This window comes from Pristis pectinata, chromosome 6 (assembly GCF_009764475.1).
Source record: "Pristis pectinata isolate sPriPec2 chromosome 6, sPriPec2.1.pri, whole genome shotgun sequence".
NCBI lineage: Eukaryota > Metazoa > Chordata > Chondrichthyes > Rhinopristiformes > Pristidae > Pristis > Pristis pectinata.
The window spans coordinates 110,211,883-110,231,766 of NC_067410.1; the positions used below are offsets into that span (position 1 = coordinate 110,211,883).

Below are 19,884 nucleotides of genomic sequence, written 5' to 3' on the forward strand. Positions count from 1 at the left end.
AGGGCGGGCGCCCCTGAGGAGGCAGAGGCACCAGATCGATCGCTGCGTTGCCCCTCTCTGCACCTTTTTGTTCCTGGGCGATAAAATTGTGTCTCTGTTGAGTTATTTTGGAGGATTTCATCCCGAGCCGACGTGAGTTGAGGTCTCACAGGGCTCCAGGTTGTACTGTAGAGGGAAGCAGCCAGCATCCATCCAATGCCCAGATCCCTCCACAGTTACTCTGATAAGTCAGCAGCACAGCCCAGTACTCACACAGGACTAATGCAAAAAAAGAAAAAAGATGCATTAAAATAAAATATTCATCAAAACATATAAATAATTTAAAATTTCATTACTATTCATTGACACATTCACTCATAGCATTTAACGTTTCTGCATCCAGATGTTTCTGATGACACATGGAGTAAATTTAAACTCTGTGTTCCAATTGTAATTTGATGTATAAGCGAACTTTTTTTCTTGCGTACCCGAATAATGGATACACTTGTTAACACAAGTTCAAAAGGCGCCGGTGAATGAAGGCAGATATCATTTGTTTACCTACGCGTGTGCATTGATTTTTCAAAACCTATTCTTAAGAAGATGGAGAATGAGCAGATTTAGGGGTTATTACATACATGAAGTACCGTAAGAAAACAGATTGCACCATTTTGACTTGAAAGGTTCCCTCGATTCCTTCCATAATCTAAATATTTAAGTGTTCATTTCACTGAGCTTAATTCGACCAGAAAATGGAGAATTGAGCTCCTCCTGGTTAATCCGATAACTTGCAACCTTCCCTTCCAAGGGGAGCCGAACAGAATTGACATGATGTAGGTTGGTAATTAACCTTAGCACGTTAGCAGAGTGGTTAAATCGTGTTGTGTTAATGCTAATGCGGAAAGATTTGTCCTATTATATTCATGTAAAATGCCTGATGGGTTAACTTAATGAAACACTCTCCAGGGTAGAATGAGATGTCAACTTTCCATATGTCGGTGTATTTTTTTCCCCGGTGTTTCACGCATCCTCTGGGGTTGATTTTACTGTCTCACAGAGAGGGCGGGGTCAGGTTACCGGTTCACTCCCTCCTCTGACAGCAGGCTATTAAACGCTCTCTCGGAGACAACTCTCTAATTGAGATAACCTCACCCCTTCCCTCCCCACTGGTGCCGGGCGCCCAAGAAACCCTGCTATACAAAGATGTCTTACGCCCACTCCCAGTTGGTCTTCGTGTTGGCATTACAATCTCGCCTTTACCCGGTTCTCTGAGATTAAAATAAAAACCGCACCCCTGTGCACTCTAAACCACAACAGTACGCGCGGCGGGCGGCAGAGTCTATTTTGGAGTCCTGCTCTTGTATCTTCGGGAGTTAATTCCGTCATGCAATGGAGATAAAGAGAACAGTGTAGCCCAGAGGAACGGCAGCTCCCCAGCAAACTGAGGGCTTCCTTCTGGCTTGCTTGCTTGACTTTTATTTCAGCAGGTTTGCTGCCCATCGCACGTCACAAAGTTGACAGCTTTTTGCACCAAATCAGATCGCTCGTCGAGCTGGTCCGGGAGGCGTCACTGATTTAGATTAGAGCTCAGCACCACCCTGGGGCCGCACTCCGAGGTCGGTTTAAAGGGCTGTGGAGTTTTAAACCGAACGTGTGCGCCTGTCTCTGTGACTGACTGCCTGCACTGCCCTTTCACAGTACTCTTCAGGATGGTAAGTGGATTTGAATGGGTGGCCAAAGTAGAGGGACTGGCTCGTTTTAATAATATATACTTTTTCTGAAGAAGCAACATCAAGAGATAGTCTTCGAAACCAACCAAGCCTCCAGCCTAGTTGCAGTCGTGCACCTGAATTCGCGAGTCAAACTCTCAGCAAGTTGTAAAAAATCTGTTCCCAGAGTCACAGAAAAAGGCTTTTTCTGTTTCTTTCTCGCGAATGCTGAATCTCTCTCCCCACACACCACCGCCCCCCTCCCTCCAGCTCCCTTCCCCGGGAGCAGCTGAAAGAAATCTTGTGTTCATCACAGTCAGGCCATGAGCAAAGTCTCTCACCCTGCGAGGGACGCTGTGTGGAGAGAGAAGCGAGCTGACTGAGAGAGGAGGAGGTTAGAACGCTGTGGAGTTGTGGGCTGCAGTCTCCCGATTCCACAGCACACACACACAGTACACTCGCAGGTCAAAACACAACCGTGTCTGGCGCTCCCTCTAGACTTATCCCCCTGTTTTAGACGAAGCTGTGAGTCGCACAGGCTGCACTTTGGTCTAGGTGATTCTGTTCGGGGGGTTCTTTTGCTTAGAGGAGCATCAGATCGCGGTGATAAACTGACTCAAGTGTGATCTTCAAGCCCATTTGCCCAGTGGTTCTCTCTCTCTGCTGCTGAAGCCTCTCCGCTTCCCGGTTTCGGGAAGCGCAGGCGAAACCCGCCAGGGCGATAATGCAGGAGGAATATACGCCGAGACCTGCGCTAGTGCGGGAGGAGATGAGCTGAATTGGACTGAGGTCCGAGGGTCTTTCATTCCCGAGTCAAGCCCTGAAGGACCACCCTCTCCAAACCCAGCAGCAGAACCGAAACGAAAACCTTGACATATTTTCCAAACTCCTAAACCACTTCGTGCGGTCACAGGAGGTATACGGTGTGCGGTTTTAGGGTTGTACACTTAGAATGGAATATTTCCTCCACTATAATCTGATGGTTGTGGCAGCTTTGTTTATAGTGTGTGGGCGAGAGAGCAACTCTTCCTGTTCAATGTGTGTGGAACCTCGAAACTAACGCTCGAATAAGTGGGATTGTGTTTCACTACATTACCAGGGTCAGTCTCTCGTTCTCTCTATTCTCTCTCTCTCTCTCTCTCTCTCCCCCCCTTTATCCTGTCAATCCTCACTCCCCCTCCTCCCTCAACCCCCCCATTTCTCCCCCCTGTTCTACCTCCGTTGTGTGTTCCCCGTCTTTCACAAGTTCCATTTCTACAACCTTCTTTCAAACTCTCCATCGCCCGCCTCTCCCTCTGTTTCTGTCTGACTCTCTCTCCTCCTCCTTCAACACCTCCCCACTCTTCCTTCCCGGCTCTGAACCCCTCTGACCCCTCCCTCCCTCTCTTTGTTCCCCTCCCCCTTCACTCCCCCCTCCCCTCCATCCTCCCCGCCTCACCGTGTCCGTCCCCTCCCGCCCCTGTCGGGTTTTGTGTCTATTCTCTCCTCTGCCCCTCCCAGTTTGAGGCTCCTTCCCTTCAGACTGTCTCCGTCTGGCACACACCCCTCCCCGCCTGCAGACTGTGTCTTTCTGACTCCCCCTTGATCCCTCTTTCAAGCGCCGGTGGTCTCAGGCATTCCGCACGCCAACTTGTAAAACTGAGAATAAAGTTCTGGCTCTTGTAAAGTGGACCAGGGAGGGGGAGGTTGGGGGGGGGGGGGTGGGTGGGTAGTGGTGTTAGGATCTGGGATCTGTCCCCTCCTGGGAGGTGGGAGCTTGTGTGGTGAAAGAAGTTCCTCGCTCCCAAATGTCCTTCCCGGGATCTGAAGTGTGGGTGGTGGGTGGGGGGGGGGGGGGGGGGGGGGGGGGGGGGGGGGGGGGGGGGGGGGGGGGGGGGGGGGGGGGGGGGGAAGGGAACCGGGGCCGAACCCCCGCGCTGGAATCAACAGCAGCTCGGGAGCTGGAGGCACTTTAGTGAAGAGGGAGCCCCGAACAAATGGTCACAATCCAGCAAATGAGAGAGAGAGGGAGGCGATCACACGCCAGCCCTGGCAATGGCGAGGGTCCAACCCGCGAAAACACGTCGGTCGCCGGACAACTTTACTCATTATCTTTTATGTTGTGTGTTTGTGTGTAAAATCCTCTCTCACTCTCCCCTCTCCCTTCCCTCCTACCCCTTTCCCGTCCTCCCTCCACTCCCTACTCCCTGCCCCCTCCTCCTCCTGCCTTTTTTTATCCCTCTCCTCTCGCCCCCTCCCCTCGCCTTCACTTCTCCTCCCCTCTCGCTTTCCCATTCTGTTCTCTCTCTCCCTCCCTCCCTCTCTCCCCCGTCCACCCTCTCCCACTCCCTCCCTCCATCTCCCCCTCTCCCCTCCCTCTCCCCGTGCACCCTCTCCCCTCCCTCTCTCCCCGCCCACCCTCTCCCACTCCCTCCCTCCCCCCTCTCCCCGTCCACCCTCCATCCCTCTCTCCCCGTGCACCCTCTCCCCCTCCTTCCCTCCCTCCCTCCCCGTGCACACTCTCCCCTTCCTGTGTCTCCCCGTCCACCTTTTCCCCATCCTCCTCCCGTCTCCGCTCCCTCCCCCGCCTTTCTCTCCCCTGTCTACCCTCTTCCCCCACCCTCGCCCCTCCCTCCCCATCCCCCCTCTCTCCCCCTCACTCCTCGCCCCCTCTCCCCCTACCCCCTTCTCTCTCTCCCCCTACCCCCTTCTCTCTCTCCCCCTACCCCCTTCTCTCTCTCCCCCTACCCCCTTCTCTCTCTCCCCCTACCCCCTTCTCTCTCTCCCCCTACCCCCTTCTCTCTCCCCCTCTGCTCCCTTCTCTCTCCCCCACCCCCTTCTCTTTCCCCCTCTGCCCCCTTCTCTCTCTCCCCCTCTCCCCCTACCCCCTTCTCTCTCCCCCTCTGCCCCCTTTCTCTCCCCTCTCCCCCTACCCCCTTCTCTCTCCCCCTCTGCCCCCTTCTCTCTCTCCCCTCTCCCCCTACCCCCTTCTCTCTCCCCCTCTGCCCCCTTCTCTCTCTCCCCTCTCCCCCTACCCCCTTCTCTCTCCCCCTCTGCCCCCTTCTCTCTCTCCCCTCTCCCCTACCCCCTTCTCTCTCTCCCCCTCTCCCCTACCCCCTTCTCTCTCCCCCCCCCCCTCTCTCTCTCTCTCTCTCCCCCTCTCTATCCACAGAACACAGTCCTTTCCTGCCAGGACCAGTTCTTTGTAGGAGACCAGAGCTATGAGCACCCTTCTTTGCTCTCGACGTCAGCCAGTGTTGACATTTCCATGGAAACCTGGTACTCCCAATGTTCGGGCGGTATCCTGGACAACAGCTCAGGCAGCCGGCAAGAAGCTCCGCCGCAAGGTAAGACCCGCAGCACTTGGGGGGCAGCGAGCGAGTGGCAGGGCCGGGCCCCCGGGCCGGTGCACAGCCTCCGGTGGTCGCACCCTTGGTGCATGCAGCCCTCCCCTTCTTGCAGACCCCCAGCCCCAGACCAGGAGAATTTAACCACCCCCGTCCCCTCCAAATCTGCCGCTTCTCTGCCTGCATCCTCTTTTTTAAAAATCTAATTTCCTTGCACACTCTGCTGCATCGACCTTTGGATCGTTTCGCCCGAGAGACACCATAAATAACCCGGGCTAAACATTAAACCTGCAATCGCCCCCCTGGCGTGAGACGCGTGGACCGCCTCGAGTGCCCGCTGATTTATCGTCGCTGCATCGGCTCAGACCAAGACGGGGCCTCGGGGCTGCTGACATTAGCTCAGTGAGCATCCCCGACCTGGGGTGAAGTTTCACTGCCGAGACGGGAGCCCCCTGTCCAGGCCGTCTCTCTCAGAGGTGCGCTGCAGGGTTGGGGAGGATTGGCTTGGTGGTAGGAAGGAGAGAGTGGAAGGTTGTTTCTCGGACTGGAGGTGTTCCCAGGCCCATGCTATTTGTCACTGATGTCAATGATCTGGGTGAGAATGTACAAGGCATGGTTAATAAGTTTGCAGATAATAGTAAAATAGGTGGTGTCATTTACAGTGAAGAATGGTTATCAGGATTTACAGAGGGATCTTGATCAGCTGGGTAAGTGGGCTGAGGAGTGGCAAATGGAGTTTAATTCAGATAAGTGTGAGGTGCTGCATTTTGGGAAGACAAATGAGGGCAGGACTTTCACAGTGAACAGTAGGGCCCTGGGCAGTGTTGTAGAACAGAGGGACCTAGGAGTACAAGTACATGATTCCCTGAAATGGCGTCACAGGTAGACGGGGTGGTGAAGAAGGCTTTTGGCGCTGGCCTTCCTTGGTCAGGGTATTGAGTATAGGAGTTGGGACGTTATGTTGCAGTTGTACATGACGTTGGTGAGGCCGCATTTGGAATGTTGTGTTCAGTTTTGGTCACCCTGCTATAGGAGAGATGCCATTAAGCTGGAAAGAGCGCAGAGGAGATTTACGAGGATGTTGCTGGGACTCGAGGGACTGAGTTATGGAGAGAGGTTGAGTAGGCTGGGACTTTTGTCATTGGAGCAGATGAGAATGAAGGGTGATCTTATAGAGGTGTATAAAAGCATGAGGGGCATAGATGTCTTTATCCCAGGGTTGGGGAATCAAGAACTGGAGGGCACAGGTTTAAAGTGAGAGGGGAAAAAATTTAATAGGAACCTGAGGAGCAACATTTTCACCCAGAAAGTGGTGGGTATACGGAATGACCTGCCAGAGGAAGTGGTTGAGCAGGTACATTAACAACATTTAAAAGGTACTTGGGCAGGTACATGGATAGGAAAGGTTTGGAGGGATATGGGTCAAACGCATGCAAATGGGACTAATTTAGATGGGAATCTTGGTCGGCTTGGACCAGTTGATCCATAGGGTCTGTTTCCATGCTGTATGAGTCTACGACTCTATGACTTCCCCTTGGTGCTTGACTTGAAGAGCACTCTTTCGAAGTAGTAATAATGACAGTTATTTAGACTGGGATCAGTGATATGGACTGAAAGGCCTGGACAGAGTGGACTTGGGGAGGATGTTTCCATCAGTGGGAGAGTCTAGGATCCGAGGGCACAGCCTCAGAATAAAGAGACATCTTTTTAAAACTGAGATGAGGAGGAACTTCTTCAGCCAGAGGTTGGTGAATCTGTGGAATTCGTTGCCACAGAGGGCTGTGGAGGCCAAGTCACTGGGTGTATTTAAGGCAGAGATTGATAGGTACTTGATTGGTAAGGGAGTTAATACAGGGAGAAGGTGGGAGAATGGGGTTAAAAATGGTGGAGTAGACTTGATGGGCCGAATGGCCTAATTCTGCTCTGATATCTTATGGTCTCATTTATTCAGTCTGCTATCCATCCACCAATAATACTGGTTTATCGAGACAGGGCACAGTGATAGTTTGCCTAGACTTAGGGCAGCTGTCTCTGGCAGTTATCTCAGTCAATAGCCAACATTTTCACATAGAGTCACAGAGCACAGAAACAGACCCTTTGGCCCAACTCTTCCATGCCGACCAGGATGCCCATCTAAACTTGTCCCATTTGTTTGTGTTTGGCGCACATCCCTCTAAATCTTTCCTATCCAGCGCCTGTCCAAGTAACTTTTAAATGCTGTTAACGTACCTGCCTCAACCCCTTCCTCTGGCAGCTCATTCCATATACTCACCACCCTCTGTGTGAAGAAGTTGCCCCTCAGGTCCCTCTCAAATCTGTCCCCTCTCACCTTAAACCTATGCTCTCTAGTAACTCAATTAACACTTAACAAAAAATCTGGTTGTTACCACGTTGTTGTGGGTGGGATATTGCTGTGTGCATACTGGCTGCTGTTTATCCAGAGAGGGACGAGGTTGGTGCCATGTATACGCAAGGGTTTTCTTTCTGGGACTGGGGCAGAAGCTGGGCGGGGTTCTGGACATGGGGCTCCACTGGGACTGCTCTGGCAATGGGTTGTCTCTCTGCACCCCAGTTATCTTCCTGCTAGTCTGTGCAAAGGAAACTTCTCATAAGTATCCTCGTTCTTTGTGAGAAGTTTTACCAAACTGTACAAAAGTTAAATTGGAGAGTGGTAGCTTATGTAGATGAGAGCCCAATGATCAGTTTATCTAAACTGCGACCCAGTGATCTGGAATAGTTTATAAGTAATAGATCCAATGATGTGGAATGGGTATCTAACGTGGGACCCATGTTTTTGTTGGTTTATATAGATTGAGATTCAATAGTGATATTTATTAAGTCTGGTACCTGTAATGTGAGGTGGTTTATTTGGTCTGGGATCCTCTGATAATAATGGCTTATCTGGTCTTGGAACCAGTGATAATGATGATTTATTTAGTCTGGGACCCTGTATTATTGGTGGTTTGTCTAAACTGGGATTGTTTACCAAGGCACACGTCCTTCAGCTCCCTTGAATGGACAAGGCATAGAGGACCTGGATTTAATGTGGGCAAATGGGATTAGTGCAGGTGGGCAAAAAGGTTGGTATTGACATAATGGGTGGAAGGGCCTGTTTCTGTACTGTACAACTCTGTGACATCACTGGAGGTCAGGACTGGATCTGGACTGGAACTCTGTGCTAGTAGTTCCTGGTAAATTGGTTTATTATTGTCACATGTACTGAGGTACAGTGAAAAACTTGTCTTGCATACCGTTCATACAGATCAATTCATTACACAGTGCATTGAGGTAGTACAGGGTAAAACAATAACAGAATGCAGAATAAAGTGTTACAGTCACAGAGAAAGTGCAGTGCAGGCAGACAATAAGGTGCAAGGTCATAATGAGGGAGATTGTAAGGTCGAGTCAATTTTGTACTAGGGGACCATTCAATAGTCTTATAACAGTGGGATAGAAGCTCTCCTTGACCCTGGTGGTATGTGCTTTCAGGCTTTTGTGTCTTCTGCCTGATGAGAGGGGGGAGAAGAGAGAATGTCTGGGGTGGGTGGGGTCTTTGATTATGTTGACTGCTTTACCAAGGCAGCGAGAATTGTGATCAGGTTGTTGCTTTTGGTACAGTATTTGGTGTGCCATATTGGATATGGGGTAAAGTGACAGACAGTGAGAGGATATTGTTTGCATTACTCAGTGATTGGCATTGTCCAGTAATTTGCTTCCATTTCTCACTAGAGTACTTCTCCATCCTTGACACCGCTGCCCAGGATGATCTCAGGTGGACAGCACATTTATCATCTCAGATCCATAAAAACAAACAGGTAATGCGATGCAAGAATTGTTGTCCTGCGGTATCCTGTTAGTCTGACTGCATCTTCTACAGTGGCTACCTGTTGAACGCACACTGAGCAGTCAGAGTGACTTTAGTTCATTATAAAACTATAAGATATAGGAACAGAATTAGGCCATTCAGCCCATCGAGGCTGCTCTGCCACTCAATCATGGCTGATTTCTTTTTTAACTGCATTCTCCTGCCTTCTCCCTGTAACCCTTGACCCCCTTACCAATTAAGAACCTCTGCCTTAAATACACCCAATGACTTGGCCTCCACAGCCGTTTGTGGCAATGAATTCCTCAGATTCACCACCCTCTGGCTGAAGAAATTCCTCCTTATCTCAGTTTTAAAGGGATGCCCCTTTCTTCTGAGGTTGTGCTCTCAGACCCTAGACTCTCCTAGTAATGGAATCATCCTCTCCACGTTCACTCTATCCAGGCCTTTCAGTATCCCGTAGGTTTCGATGAGATTCCCCCATAATCCTTCTGAATTCCATTGAGTACAGACCCTGCGACATCAAACGCTCCTCGTATGTTAATGACATCTCTGAGCCACGAGTTTTGGAACGTTGATCAATAAGCTTATCAAGCACACTTTACTCATAATGTTGTAGCTGCACCAGCTCCATCTCTTTAGCCCTGAATACGTTTGCTAAATTACAAGTACCTGTGCCAGTTGTACCAGGAGAAAACTGTCATAATAGACCGGAGACACAGGAGACTGCAGATGTCGGAATCTGGAGCAACACACAATCTGCTGAGAAGCTCAGTGAGTGGAGCAGCATCTGTGGGGGTGGTGGGGGGGAAGGAATTGCCAATGGTTCGGGTCAAAATCCTGCATCAGAACTCTTCATGTTGTCCTAATTCAGGGTTTCAACCCAAAATGTCGACAATTCCTTTCCCCCCCACAGATGCTGCTCGACCCGCTGAGTTCCTCCAGCAGATTGTTTGTTACACTACCTTTAGAACCCAGTTTGAATAGTCTGATTAACATTCCTATACAACTGCCACAGCCCAGTAGTTTAAACTGAATTTACTGTGTATTTATACTCCATTTACCATTTTTTTGAACCTGGTTTATTAAAACCTTGGCGCTGTGAAGGAGGCCAATCAGTTGACTACGTACAGCTATGCTACCTCTTTGTAACAGCTCCTCGATAATTACCACTTCCCTGCTTTGCAACCTTTCCCATTTGGTTCTTGACCATACTGGCAAAACCCTAATCACCACAGTTTAAATTGGTAAATTAGTTTATTATTGTCACATGTATCGAGGTACAGTGAAAAACTTGTCTTGCATATCATTCATACAGATCAATTCATTACACAGTGCATTGAGGTAGTACATGGGAAAACAATAACACCACAAAATCATAAATTAAACATAAATTAGATACAAGTTTTACAAGAAAGAACACAATTAGAACAAAAGGAAAGTTCATTTTCATGCAAAATGATCAAAGTGGTCATAGTGTTGCTAAAACACGTACCACCAGGCTCAAGGACAGCTTCTATCCTGCTGTTAAGACTACTGAACAGTCACCTAGTTTGATAAGATGGACTCTTGACCTCACAGTCTACCTCGTTATGACCCTGCACCTTATTGTCTGCCTGCACTGCACTTTCTCTGTAACTGTAACACTTTATTCTGCATTCTGTTATTGTTTTCCCTTGTACTACCTCAATGCACTGCGAAATGAATTGATGTGATGTTGTAATGGATGGCATGTAAACCTCGGTACATGTGACAATAATAAACCAACTCACCAATTTACTTTCTCCAATTAACCTTTACTGATTAAGGAACAGCCTCAGTGTTTATTCTGATCTCCAGTAAGATATCAAAAGTCTACAATGGAAAGCTTCTTGCAGCAGGAATCATGCCAGATGCTTATGACATGGTTTAGACATCGGAATCAATTACTGTGGTTGTTGCAAGAAGGTTTCCTAAAGTCAATGTCCTGGGCCCAACAACCTTCAGCTACTCCTTAAGTCTCAGGATTCTGGGGAGGTTACATTCCAAAGGCCAACTTGCATGAAATAATGGTCTTGTGTAATTATCTCTGTAGCTCCAGGAGACACTTGAACAAAAAGAGGAAGAACTTGCCCGGCTCCACGAGGAAAACAGCAAGTTGAGGGAATACCTGAACTCTACTTATGTCAAGTCTCTGGAGGACAAGGCGAGGGTATGTGTCCATCAGACCCTAAGCTCTAGGAGCTCTGGTCCCACTTGTAACAATGCACCTTAGAAAATCAACCTGCCCCAGAAGTAAGAAACAATCCATTTTGGGAGCAACACACAAAATGCTGGAGGAACTCAGCAGGTCAGGCAGCATCTGTGGAGGGAAATGAACAGTTGACGTTTTGGGCCAAGACCCTTCATCAGGACTGGAAAGAAAGAGGGCAGAAGCTGAAATAAAAGTGGGGGGGGGGGTGTGGTGGGAGGCAGGGGCAGGGGAAGGAGCACAAGCTGGTGGGTGACAGGTGAATCCAGGTGAGGGGGGGGGAAGGTAGGTCGGTGGGGGGGGGAGTGGGAATGATGTGAGAAGCTGGCAGGTGATGGGTGGAAGAGGCAAAGGGTTGAACAAGGTGGAATCTGACAGGAGAGGACAGTGGACCATGGAATAATGGGGAAGGAGGTGGGGAACCAGTGCGAGGAAGGTGTGGGTGAGGGGCAGGTTGGGAGGGCAGGGGAGGGGAAAGAGAGGGGGTAAAGGGGCCAGAGGTATAAGGGAAAACCGAAGGGGAGGGAGGAGAACAAAAGGGGGGAGAGTGGGGTGGGGAGGGGTTACCGGAAGTTAGAGAAATCGATGTTGATGCCGTCAGGTTGGAGACTCCCAAGGTGGAATATGAGGGGATATTCCTCTAATCTATGTTTAGCCTCAACTTGGCAGGAGAGGAGGCTGTGGACAGACTCATTCACAAGACATTAGTGCTGGGGTGATGGAGCACTTCTCTATTTTGGGCATAACACTGTTGATGTCGAGCAGTTACAGAGGTTGCAGTGAAGCAGTGGGTAGTGCTGCTGCCTCACAACTCCAGCTCTATGGGTTTAGTCCTGACCTCCGGTGCTACCTGTGTGGAGTTTGCACGTTCTCCCTGTGACCACGTGGGTTTCCTCCGGGTGCTCCGGTTTCCCCTCTCGTCCCAAAGGCGTGTGGGTTGGTATGTTAGTTGGCCGCTGTTAATTACCCCTGGTGTGTAGATGTGTGGTAGAATCTGGGGGGGGGGGGGATGTTATTGGGAATGCGGGGAGAATAAAATGGGATTAGTGTCGGATTGGTGCTGGATGGTTGGCGTGCACTCAGTCAGACGAAGAGCCTGTTTCTGTCCTGTGTCTCTCTGTGGCTCCATGACTAAAACCTCCTGTGCAGATTGATAGTCCAAAGAGCACTCTGGCTCATAAGTAGAATGGGTTGGACACAGGGTATCGCTCCCCTACACTCCCAGAACAGGAACAACACGGATCAGAATCAGGTTTATTACCACCGACTTAGATGACTTGAAATTTGTTTTGCGGCAGCAGTGAAGTGCAAAGCGATAAATATTACTATAAATTACAAAATAAACAGTGCAAGAAAAGGAATAATGTTAATAGATAAAGAGTAAAGCTTCCTCTAGGCTGTCCCATCAAATCCTCCCAGTTGGCCACAGCAGGGGTTAGAGAGTGAGGAAAGATTGAAAGCTGTCCCGTCAAACACTCCCAGGAAAGAGATAGCACGGGTCAGGTATAGTGTAAAGCTCCTTTGATACTGTGCTATCAAACACTCCCAGGGCAGGGACACCATGGGTTGGATACAGTGCAATGCACTTTCTACATTGTCCCATCAAGTACTCCCAGGCTAGAGCGAACACAGGTTACATCCAGTGCAACCTCCTTCCACAATGTCAGAGTAGATATTGCTTTCATATTCAGAAGGGTCCCTCACTGTGACAGGAAAATATCATTACTGACAACAATTCCTCAACCAACTACAAGCCCATTGTTGCTGAGACATTCCCCAATCACAACAGGAAGCCTGAAATGTTATTTTGGATTGCCTTACCTTGTTGTCTAACCCATGAATGTTTTATAATTTTAATTATCTGGATCAACAAGGCACCTTGTCACCACAGGTTCAGTAGAATTGGCTTGGAGTTGCCCAAAATATATTTTAAATGGGATCTGCAGTAAGCACTGTCTGGGATCAGCAGTACCTGAGTGGGTAAAACTCTCACGAGTCAGTGTGGAGGCTTTGAGCTCTGGGCTTGGGTTACTAGGCTCTGGGATCAGTAACCCAAGTACATGATCTAGGCTAACTTTCCTGGTGCAGTGGTGTTTGCATGGTTTTAAGTGCCAGCTTTTGGGTGACATTAGACCGACCACCTGCCTTCTTGGGGTGAAGCTGGACAAACTTGGATTGGTAAGAGATAATGATAGGCAGGTGTGGGGGAGGAGGGGAGTGCAGATCCACCGGGGGATGGGTCAACGGTAAGGAGAGAAAGGAAAAGGTAAGAAAAAAGAGGCTAGGAAAGGAAGGGGGGTGTGGGGAAGGGGGTGGGGGTGACTTAAAGTGGGGGAATTCAATGTTCATGCCGTTAGGCTGCAAGGTTCCAAGACGGAACATGAGGGGCTGTTCCTCCAGTTTGTGCTTGGAATTCTCCTGGCAGTGGAGGAGGCCGAGGACTGACGTATCAGTGATAGTGTGGGAGGGGGAGTTGAAGTGACCGGCAACGGGGAGATGCAGATTGCAGTTACGGACAGAGCGCAGGTGTTCTGCGAAACGGTCACCTGGTCTGCGTTTGGTCTCACCAATGTAGAGGAAGCCACACTTAGAGCACCGAGTGCAGTAGATGAATATTAAGGGAGGCACAGGTGTTGGCTTAGATGGGCATCTTGGTCAGCATGGATCAGATGGACCAAAGGAGCTTGTTTCCTTGCTGTGTGACTCTATCTTATGATTGTTTTTTCTTCTAACAGAAATTGTTGAAGCAAAGTGGGCAGAAGAGAAGAGGGGTCTTTAAAATCAAGAAGCGACTGTTCGAGGGGCAGGAGGAGGCTGATATTTACTCGGCGGCCCCCACCAACCTTTCCAAGAGAGCTCGGCGAGACTCGGCTTGTGAGAAGCAAAGCGGCTTGTACTCTAGGCAGGAGGAGCACTGCGCTCCTTGCGTCGACACCTGGGTGTTGAAGACTTTGGGACTGAAAGATGCCAACACCATTGATGAGAGTTGCTCAGCTAACTACAGTGCCATTATCAGCGAGGTGTGCCCCAGTTACGACAGGGAGCCCGACTACTGCACGGGTCCCACAGATCAGGGCCAGGACACTGCCACCTTGATGGATATCCATGCCAATTCTTGCCAACTGGAGGCCTCCTGCAGTGGTGGGCTTGTCTCCGCCTCGCCCTACTCCTTCCCTCCTCCATCCGGGGCACCTCTTTACCCCAGTAAGACTTGCGTGGCCTTCTCGACCTCCCTCAACCCCCACCGCAATGTGAAAACCCACAGCTTCTGCCAAGGCCAAGCCTTCGTACAGCGGGACAATGGAGGAGGTTGGAGATTTACCTGGGTGCCCAGCCAGGGGGACTGACCACTGACCATTGCCCCCTCCTCCCCTCCCCACCCCCACCACCGCTACTCATTCTGTTTACACACAGGAACGATGCCCCTGGCATCACAAACCAGCTTAGCACGAAGCAGACTCGAGGAATTTGCACGGATAACTGGAATCGTAGCTTCCTTTGATATCAAATCCTGAATTATGGACTGCAAAATTAGGATAGCATGTTGCGTTGCCCCCGTCTTAGTTGGAGACATCCTATGTCCTGTATCTCTCGGGGAGTAGATTCTGATGCAATTGTGCAGGTGAAGCACTTAGCTTTTCTCTATAAGGTCCTTGCTGGCTGACTTCACTCGTTAACTGCCAGGCCTGGTGTAGAGAGAGGGACCTGCAAGTTTTCTTTCAGTGGTGCCTTGGAGGAATAATTAGCATTGGGACTTTCTGCCTCCTGTCCAATAACACCTAAAATGTCACCTCCCTTGGCTTTGTAAGGATCCAGCAGAGTGAATTACCTTGCAGACCAAGCAAGGTGGAGCGGCAGAGACTTGTTACTGTAGACCACAACTTGGCTGGCGTAGAGCGAGCGCCTCTGGGAACCTCTTCCAGATCTAAGCCTGGCAGATGAGACCTCTTCCCAGGAGAAAGTGGTCAACAAACAAACGGGGTGGAAAAGATAGGGTGACTGTCATTGCAATCATCAAGAATACCCGAACTTCAGATCTAGCCTCTGCGGTGGATGGAACTAGTGACTGAATGGTGATCATTCTGACCGAATTCTCTTCTTGAAAACTGCCTGGGTCCCACATACGGATGATTACTGTGTGAAGTACAGCAGTGTTGTGACTGGTGAAAATGTATTTGGCTGGTTTACTTTGAATTTGAGGGGCAGCACGGTGGCGCAGCTGGTAGACCCGGGTTCGATCCTGACCTCTGGTGCTGCCTGTGTGGAGTTTGCATGTTCTCACTTGGGTTTCCCCCAGGCGCTCCGGTTTCCTCCCACATCTCAAAGGTGTGGAGGTTGGAAGGTTAATTGGCCGTTGGAAATTGCCCTTAATGTGCAGAATCTGGGGAGAGTTGATGGGAATCTGGGTGGAATAACTTGGGATGAGTGTGAATGGATTGGCCAAAGAACGTGTGTTGTATGACCCTATGCGGTCATTTGAACAGGCCCATGATCTCCGGGCTTTTTGTGTCCTTATCACCACCACCTTCTCTCCAGATCCCCCTGAAATCCATCTCTGTCCTATCCTGGATCACTGCCCGTGGCAGCGAGTCCTACATTCTCACCACTCTCTAGCTAAAGATGTTCCTCCTGAATTCCTTATTATAGTTGGTGGTAATGATCCAATATTGATGGTCCTTACTTGTGGCTTCTCACAGTAGTAGAAAACATTCCGTCTCCCCGATCAAAATCCCTCCTTGTTTTAAGGCCTTTGTCTCATCTATAGGAAATTTCTTTTCTTTACAAAAAAGTGCCCCAGCTTGTTCAAACTTTCCTGAACACTAATTTCTGGTATCATCCTTGTAACTTTTCCTGCACCTTCTAGGTCCATCCATACTCCTTAACATTTGTTCCTTCCCAGGATGTGGATATTATTGGGAATGCCAGCATTTATTTTCCCTCCATTGTTAATATAACATCTCCAGGGACAAATCTTTGCTTGCATGTTGTGGAGCTGGGTTGCATTATTGCACAGACTTCATTATTGCATTCAATGCCCCATTGTTGCACTGAATGGTGCATTCACTGGCTAATTGTGTGTCATTAAATTCTAAAACTAATCCTTCCTAAAAAGATTAACAAAGAATGTTTCAATGTTCTGTATATAAATAGAACATAGAACAGTACAGCACAGGAACAGGCCCTTCGGCCCACGATATCTGTGCTGAGCATGATGCCAAGTTAACCCAATCCCTTCTGCCAGCACATGGTGTATATCCTTCCAATTCCTGAATATTCATGTGCCTGACAAAAAGCCTCTTGAATACCACTATTGTCTCTACTTCCACGACCAACCCTGGTGGCACGTTCCAGGGACCCACCATTTAAAAAAAATGTGCCCACTCATCTCCTTTAAACATTCCCCCTCTCGCCTTCAATGCATTCCCTCGAGTATGAGACATTTTGACCCTGGAAAAAAGACTCTACCCTATCTATGCCTCTCGTAATTCTATAAACTAATGAATGCGACTATTAGTCGGAGGAGAGCAAATCATTTGATAACAGAGTGGTGTGAGATTGGAGCAACATGCTCAGCGGCTCGAGTAGCATCTGAGATTGGTGTTGGACATTGTTGCAGAAGGGGGAGGAGAGAAGGTGCAAGCCTACTCTTCACTCTGTCCTGTTCCTGCCCTCCAAAATGTCACAGACAGCAACTGACCCCGAGTTCCATTCAACCAGTGCCACTGGATTAAATATTCAGTGGGACATGAAATCCCAAACAAATTTCACCTCGCTGCTCTTTAAATGAGGGTTTTGACAGCCAAGTGCCCTAATGGGGAAAATTACCATTGTCACAGACATAACTCTGCGGATCTAGGTACCACATAAGGGGAAAACAGTGATGTGACCACAGATACCAAGGTATGACCCTTCTCTGCTGTCGGTCCATTCACCACCTCAGGATATCCCAATGCGCTTTTTAGTCAATAGGACACATTTTGAAGTATGGATAATCTATTCCATTGGCTGGTGACACATGAGGGAAATGGTTCGGTGGCTTTTAAATGAGGCTAGGATCATGTTGGTTGTCCCTACTGCCTGTATGGTGAGACTTGCTGTGCAAGCCTACACATACAGACAAGGCAATGGTTGTAGACCTTACCCAATGGGTGTTGTGGTGAGACTGTGTCCCAGTACAGCGTCACTGTGGAACTGTGTCCCAGTATGATTTTCACATTTTCAGTAATAGATGAGTGTAGTAAATGAGAGAAGAAATGATATTTCCTGACGTTTTGTGTTGGAATGTGTCCCGATAAATATTGCTTCTAACCAATTAATTTTACTAATGTTAAAGTTACTTTGTAAAGACGTGTATCTGGAGTCTGGGCTGGAGATGTCAGTGCTGTGGGTCAGTTCCATTCAGGATCCTGCTCGGGAACACTGCCAAAGCTAATCAACTGCTGTATTCAGGGCATGATTCTCACCGACACTGGCATGGTGTCAAAGATCCCTCCTTCACTGTTTGTTAAATGCCAATCTTATCCTTCCTTTCCAGTATCAAACTCAGAGCATTCTCCCAGTGAGATACCTGCACTTCTGTGTTAATGTCCCAGAGCACTTGTGAAACCAATTCAGTACTTTTGTGGTGGAGTTATTAGTGATCTGAGCACAGCCAGATCCCTCAGGGGAGAACTTCCTTGCTCTTTGCACTCATGTCCTTTCCGTCCTCTGGTTAACAGCTCTCCCCATATCAAGCCTCTAAGTGTCTGGAGTTGGACTTGAACCCACAACCTTTGGAGTCGGTGCCAAGAGTGCTACCCATTGAGCCATAGGCATCACTTGTGAGGGTTGGTGTTTTCTGAGCGAGCAGCTGTCAACGCCCTGAGCCCTACATGCTGTGATAACTGACCTCAGCTGGGGAACACTGGGACGGAGAGCGCTGGGCCCTACGCACTTGCTGTGTTATAGAGGCATAGAGCAATGCAGCACGGATACAGGCCCTTCGGCCCAACCAGTCCATGCCGACCACGGTGCCCACCCAGCTAGTCCCAATTTCCTGCGTTCGGCCCATATCCCACCAAGCCCCACCCCTCCATGTACCTATCCAAGTGCTTCTTAAATGATGCTCTTGTACCTGCCTCACCCACTTCCTCTGGCTGCTTGTTCCATACACTCTGTGTGAAAGTGTTGCCCCTCAGGTCCTTTTTAAATCTTTCCCCTCTCACCCTAAATCTATGCCCCCTACTTTTGGACTCCCCTACCCTGGGGAAAAGACTGTTACCGTCCACCTTATTTATGCCTCTCATAATTTCAAACACTCCTGTAAGGCTGTGTCAGCTTATCCCTGATCACTGGCTGGTTGTGTGAGACGTCAGAGGCTGCTCGAAACCCTATCCTGCTCTCTCCCAACATTTACTCTCCTTGACCACACTTCCTTTATTACTTGCCATCTCTCCTTGGTGTGGAACTAATTCCAGCAACCACCCTCCAGAGGCTCTGCCAACGGGCCATTCAACTCTGGAAGGCATCAGTGGGCTGTACTTCCTGCCAAATGCCAGTGGCTAGAAATGAGGAGGAATCCTGCCAGACTTAGGTTGAAGGCCAATTGTTAAACACTCACCACATCCTGACTCACCCTGCCTCAGTATCCCCTCAGTGGTACCTGCGATGTGCAGATCTAATGCGACCTCACCCCCACCCCCCCACCCAACCGAATTTCCCTCCACCAATGGCCAGCTCTGGAATGAGTGGGATAGGCTAAACTCTTGTTTGTTGGTGCCTGTTCACCTGCTCCCACTCACCAGTAATGCTGTTCACACCAACCTAACCCTCTCCCCATCACCCCGGGGATCACAGCCACGGAGGCTGAAGCTGTACGAATTCTAATCAAGCAACTAACGATTGTACATAGTTGTGTATTTTGTACAGATTTTAACATTTTGGTGAGAATTAACAGTGTTTTTTACTGATTGTGCCAATATTTGTGACAGTTTAACTGTAGTTGGATATAATTTTTTTGTACAATGTCATTCAGTTTTGTTCTGTCTGAAACCTAAAGAAAATTAAAAAGACTAATGGTGTTATGCTTTTGGATATTAATTCTAAATAAAGAGTCAAAACTCAAAAGACTGGGTACAGAAGGAGGCCATTCAACCCCTTGAAGTGTTGCTGAACCTCTCACCCACATCTTTGAACCACTAACCGACAATCGTTGCAGCCTCAGGCAAACTGCTGGAGGAACTCAGCGGGTCAGGCAGCATCTGTAGAGGGAAGTGGACACAGTCAATGTTTCAGGTTGAGACCCTTCATTCAGACTCATCAGCCCAGATGAAGGGTCTTGACCTGAAACGTTGACTGTCCATTTCCCTCCACAGATGCTGCCTGACCCGCTGAGTTCCTCTAGTGTTTTGTGTGTTGCAGATTCCAAATCTACAGTCTCTTGTGTTTCAATAGATACAGCCTGGAAGTTTATCATTTCACTATGACAGTGCTTTCACAGTGAATGAACTGCAACAATTTTCATTTACATAGCAGCTCTAATTTAGCCAACATAAAGGCCCACAGTGTTTTATGCGAGTGCTTGAGATCATCTGCCTGAACTATCTCTGTCTGCTAAAGATGTATGTTTACAGCAAAAGGGAAATAGAAAGATAGAGACACACAGCATAGAAACAGGCCCTTCGGCCCAACTGGTCCATGCCAACCAAGATTCTCATCTATGTTAGTCCCATTTGCCTACGTGTGGCCCACATCCCTCTAAACCTTTCCCATCCATGTACCTGTCCAAATACCTTTTAAATGTTGTTAATGTACCTGCCTCACCCACTTCCTCTGGCA

General features: G+C 48.9%; 1 protein-coding gene across 1 annotated transcript; it reads left to right on the plus strand.

The window, feature by feature from the left end:
• The first annotated feature begins 1,619 nt into the window (after positions 1–1,619).
• On the plus strand, positions 1,620–19,027 carry gmnc (geminin coiled-coil domain containing). Its single transcript, XM_052018796.1, has 5 exons — positions 1,620–1,691; positions 4,840–5,014; positions 8,744–8,829; positions 10,912–11,028; positions 13,803–19,027. Exons 1-5 carry the CDS (start codon positions 1,689–1,691, stop codon positions 14,412–14,414), a joined length of 993 nt encoding a protein of 330 aa, XP_051874756.1. The 5' UTR covers positions 1,620–1,688; the 3' UTR covers positions 14,415–19,027.
• Positions 19,028–19,884: the final 857 nt, after the last annotated feature.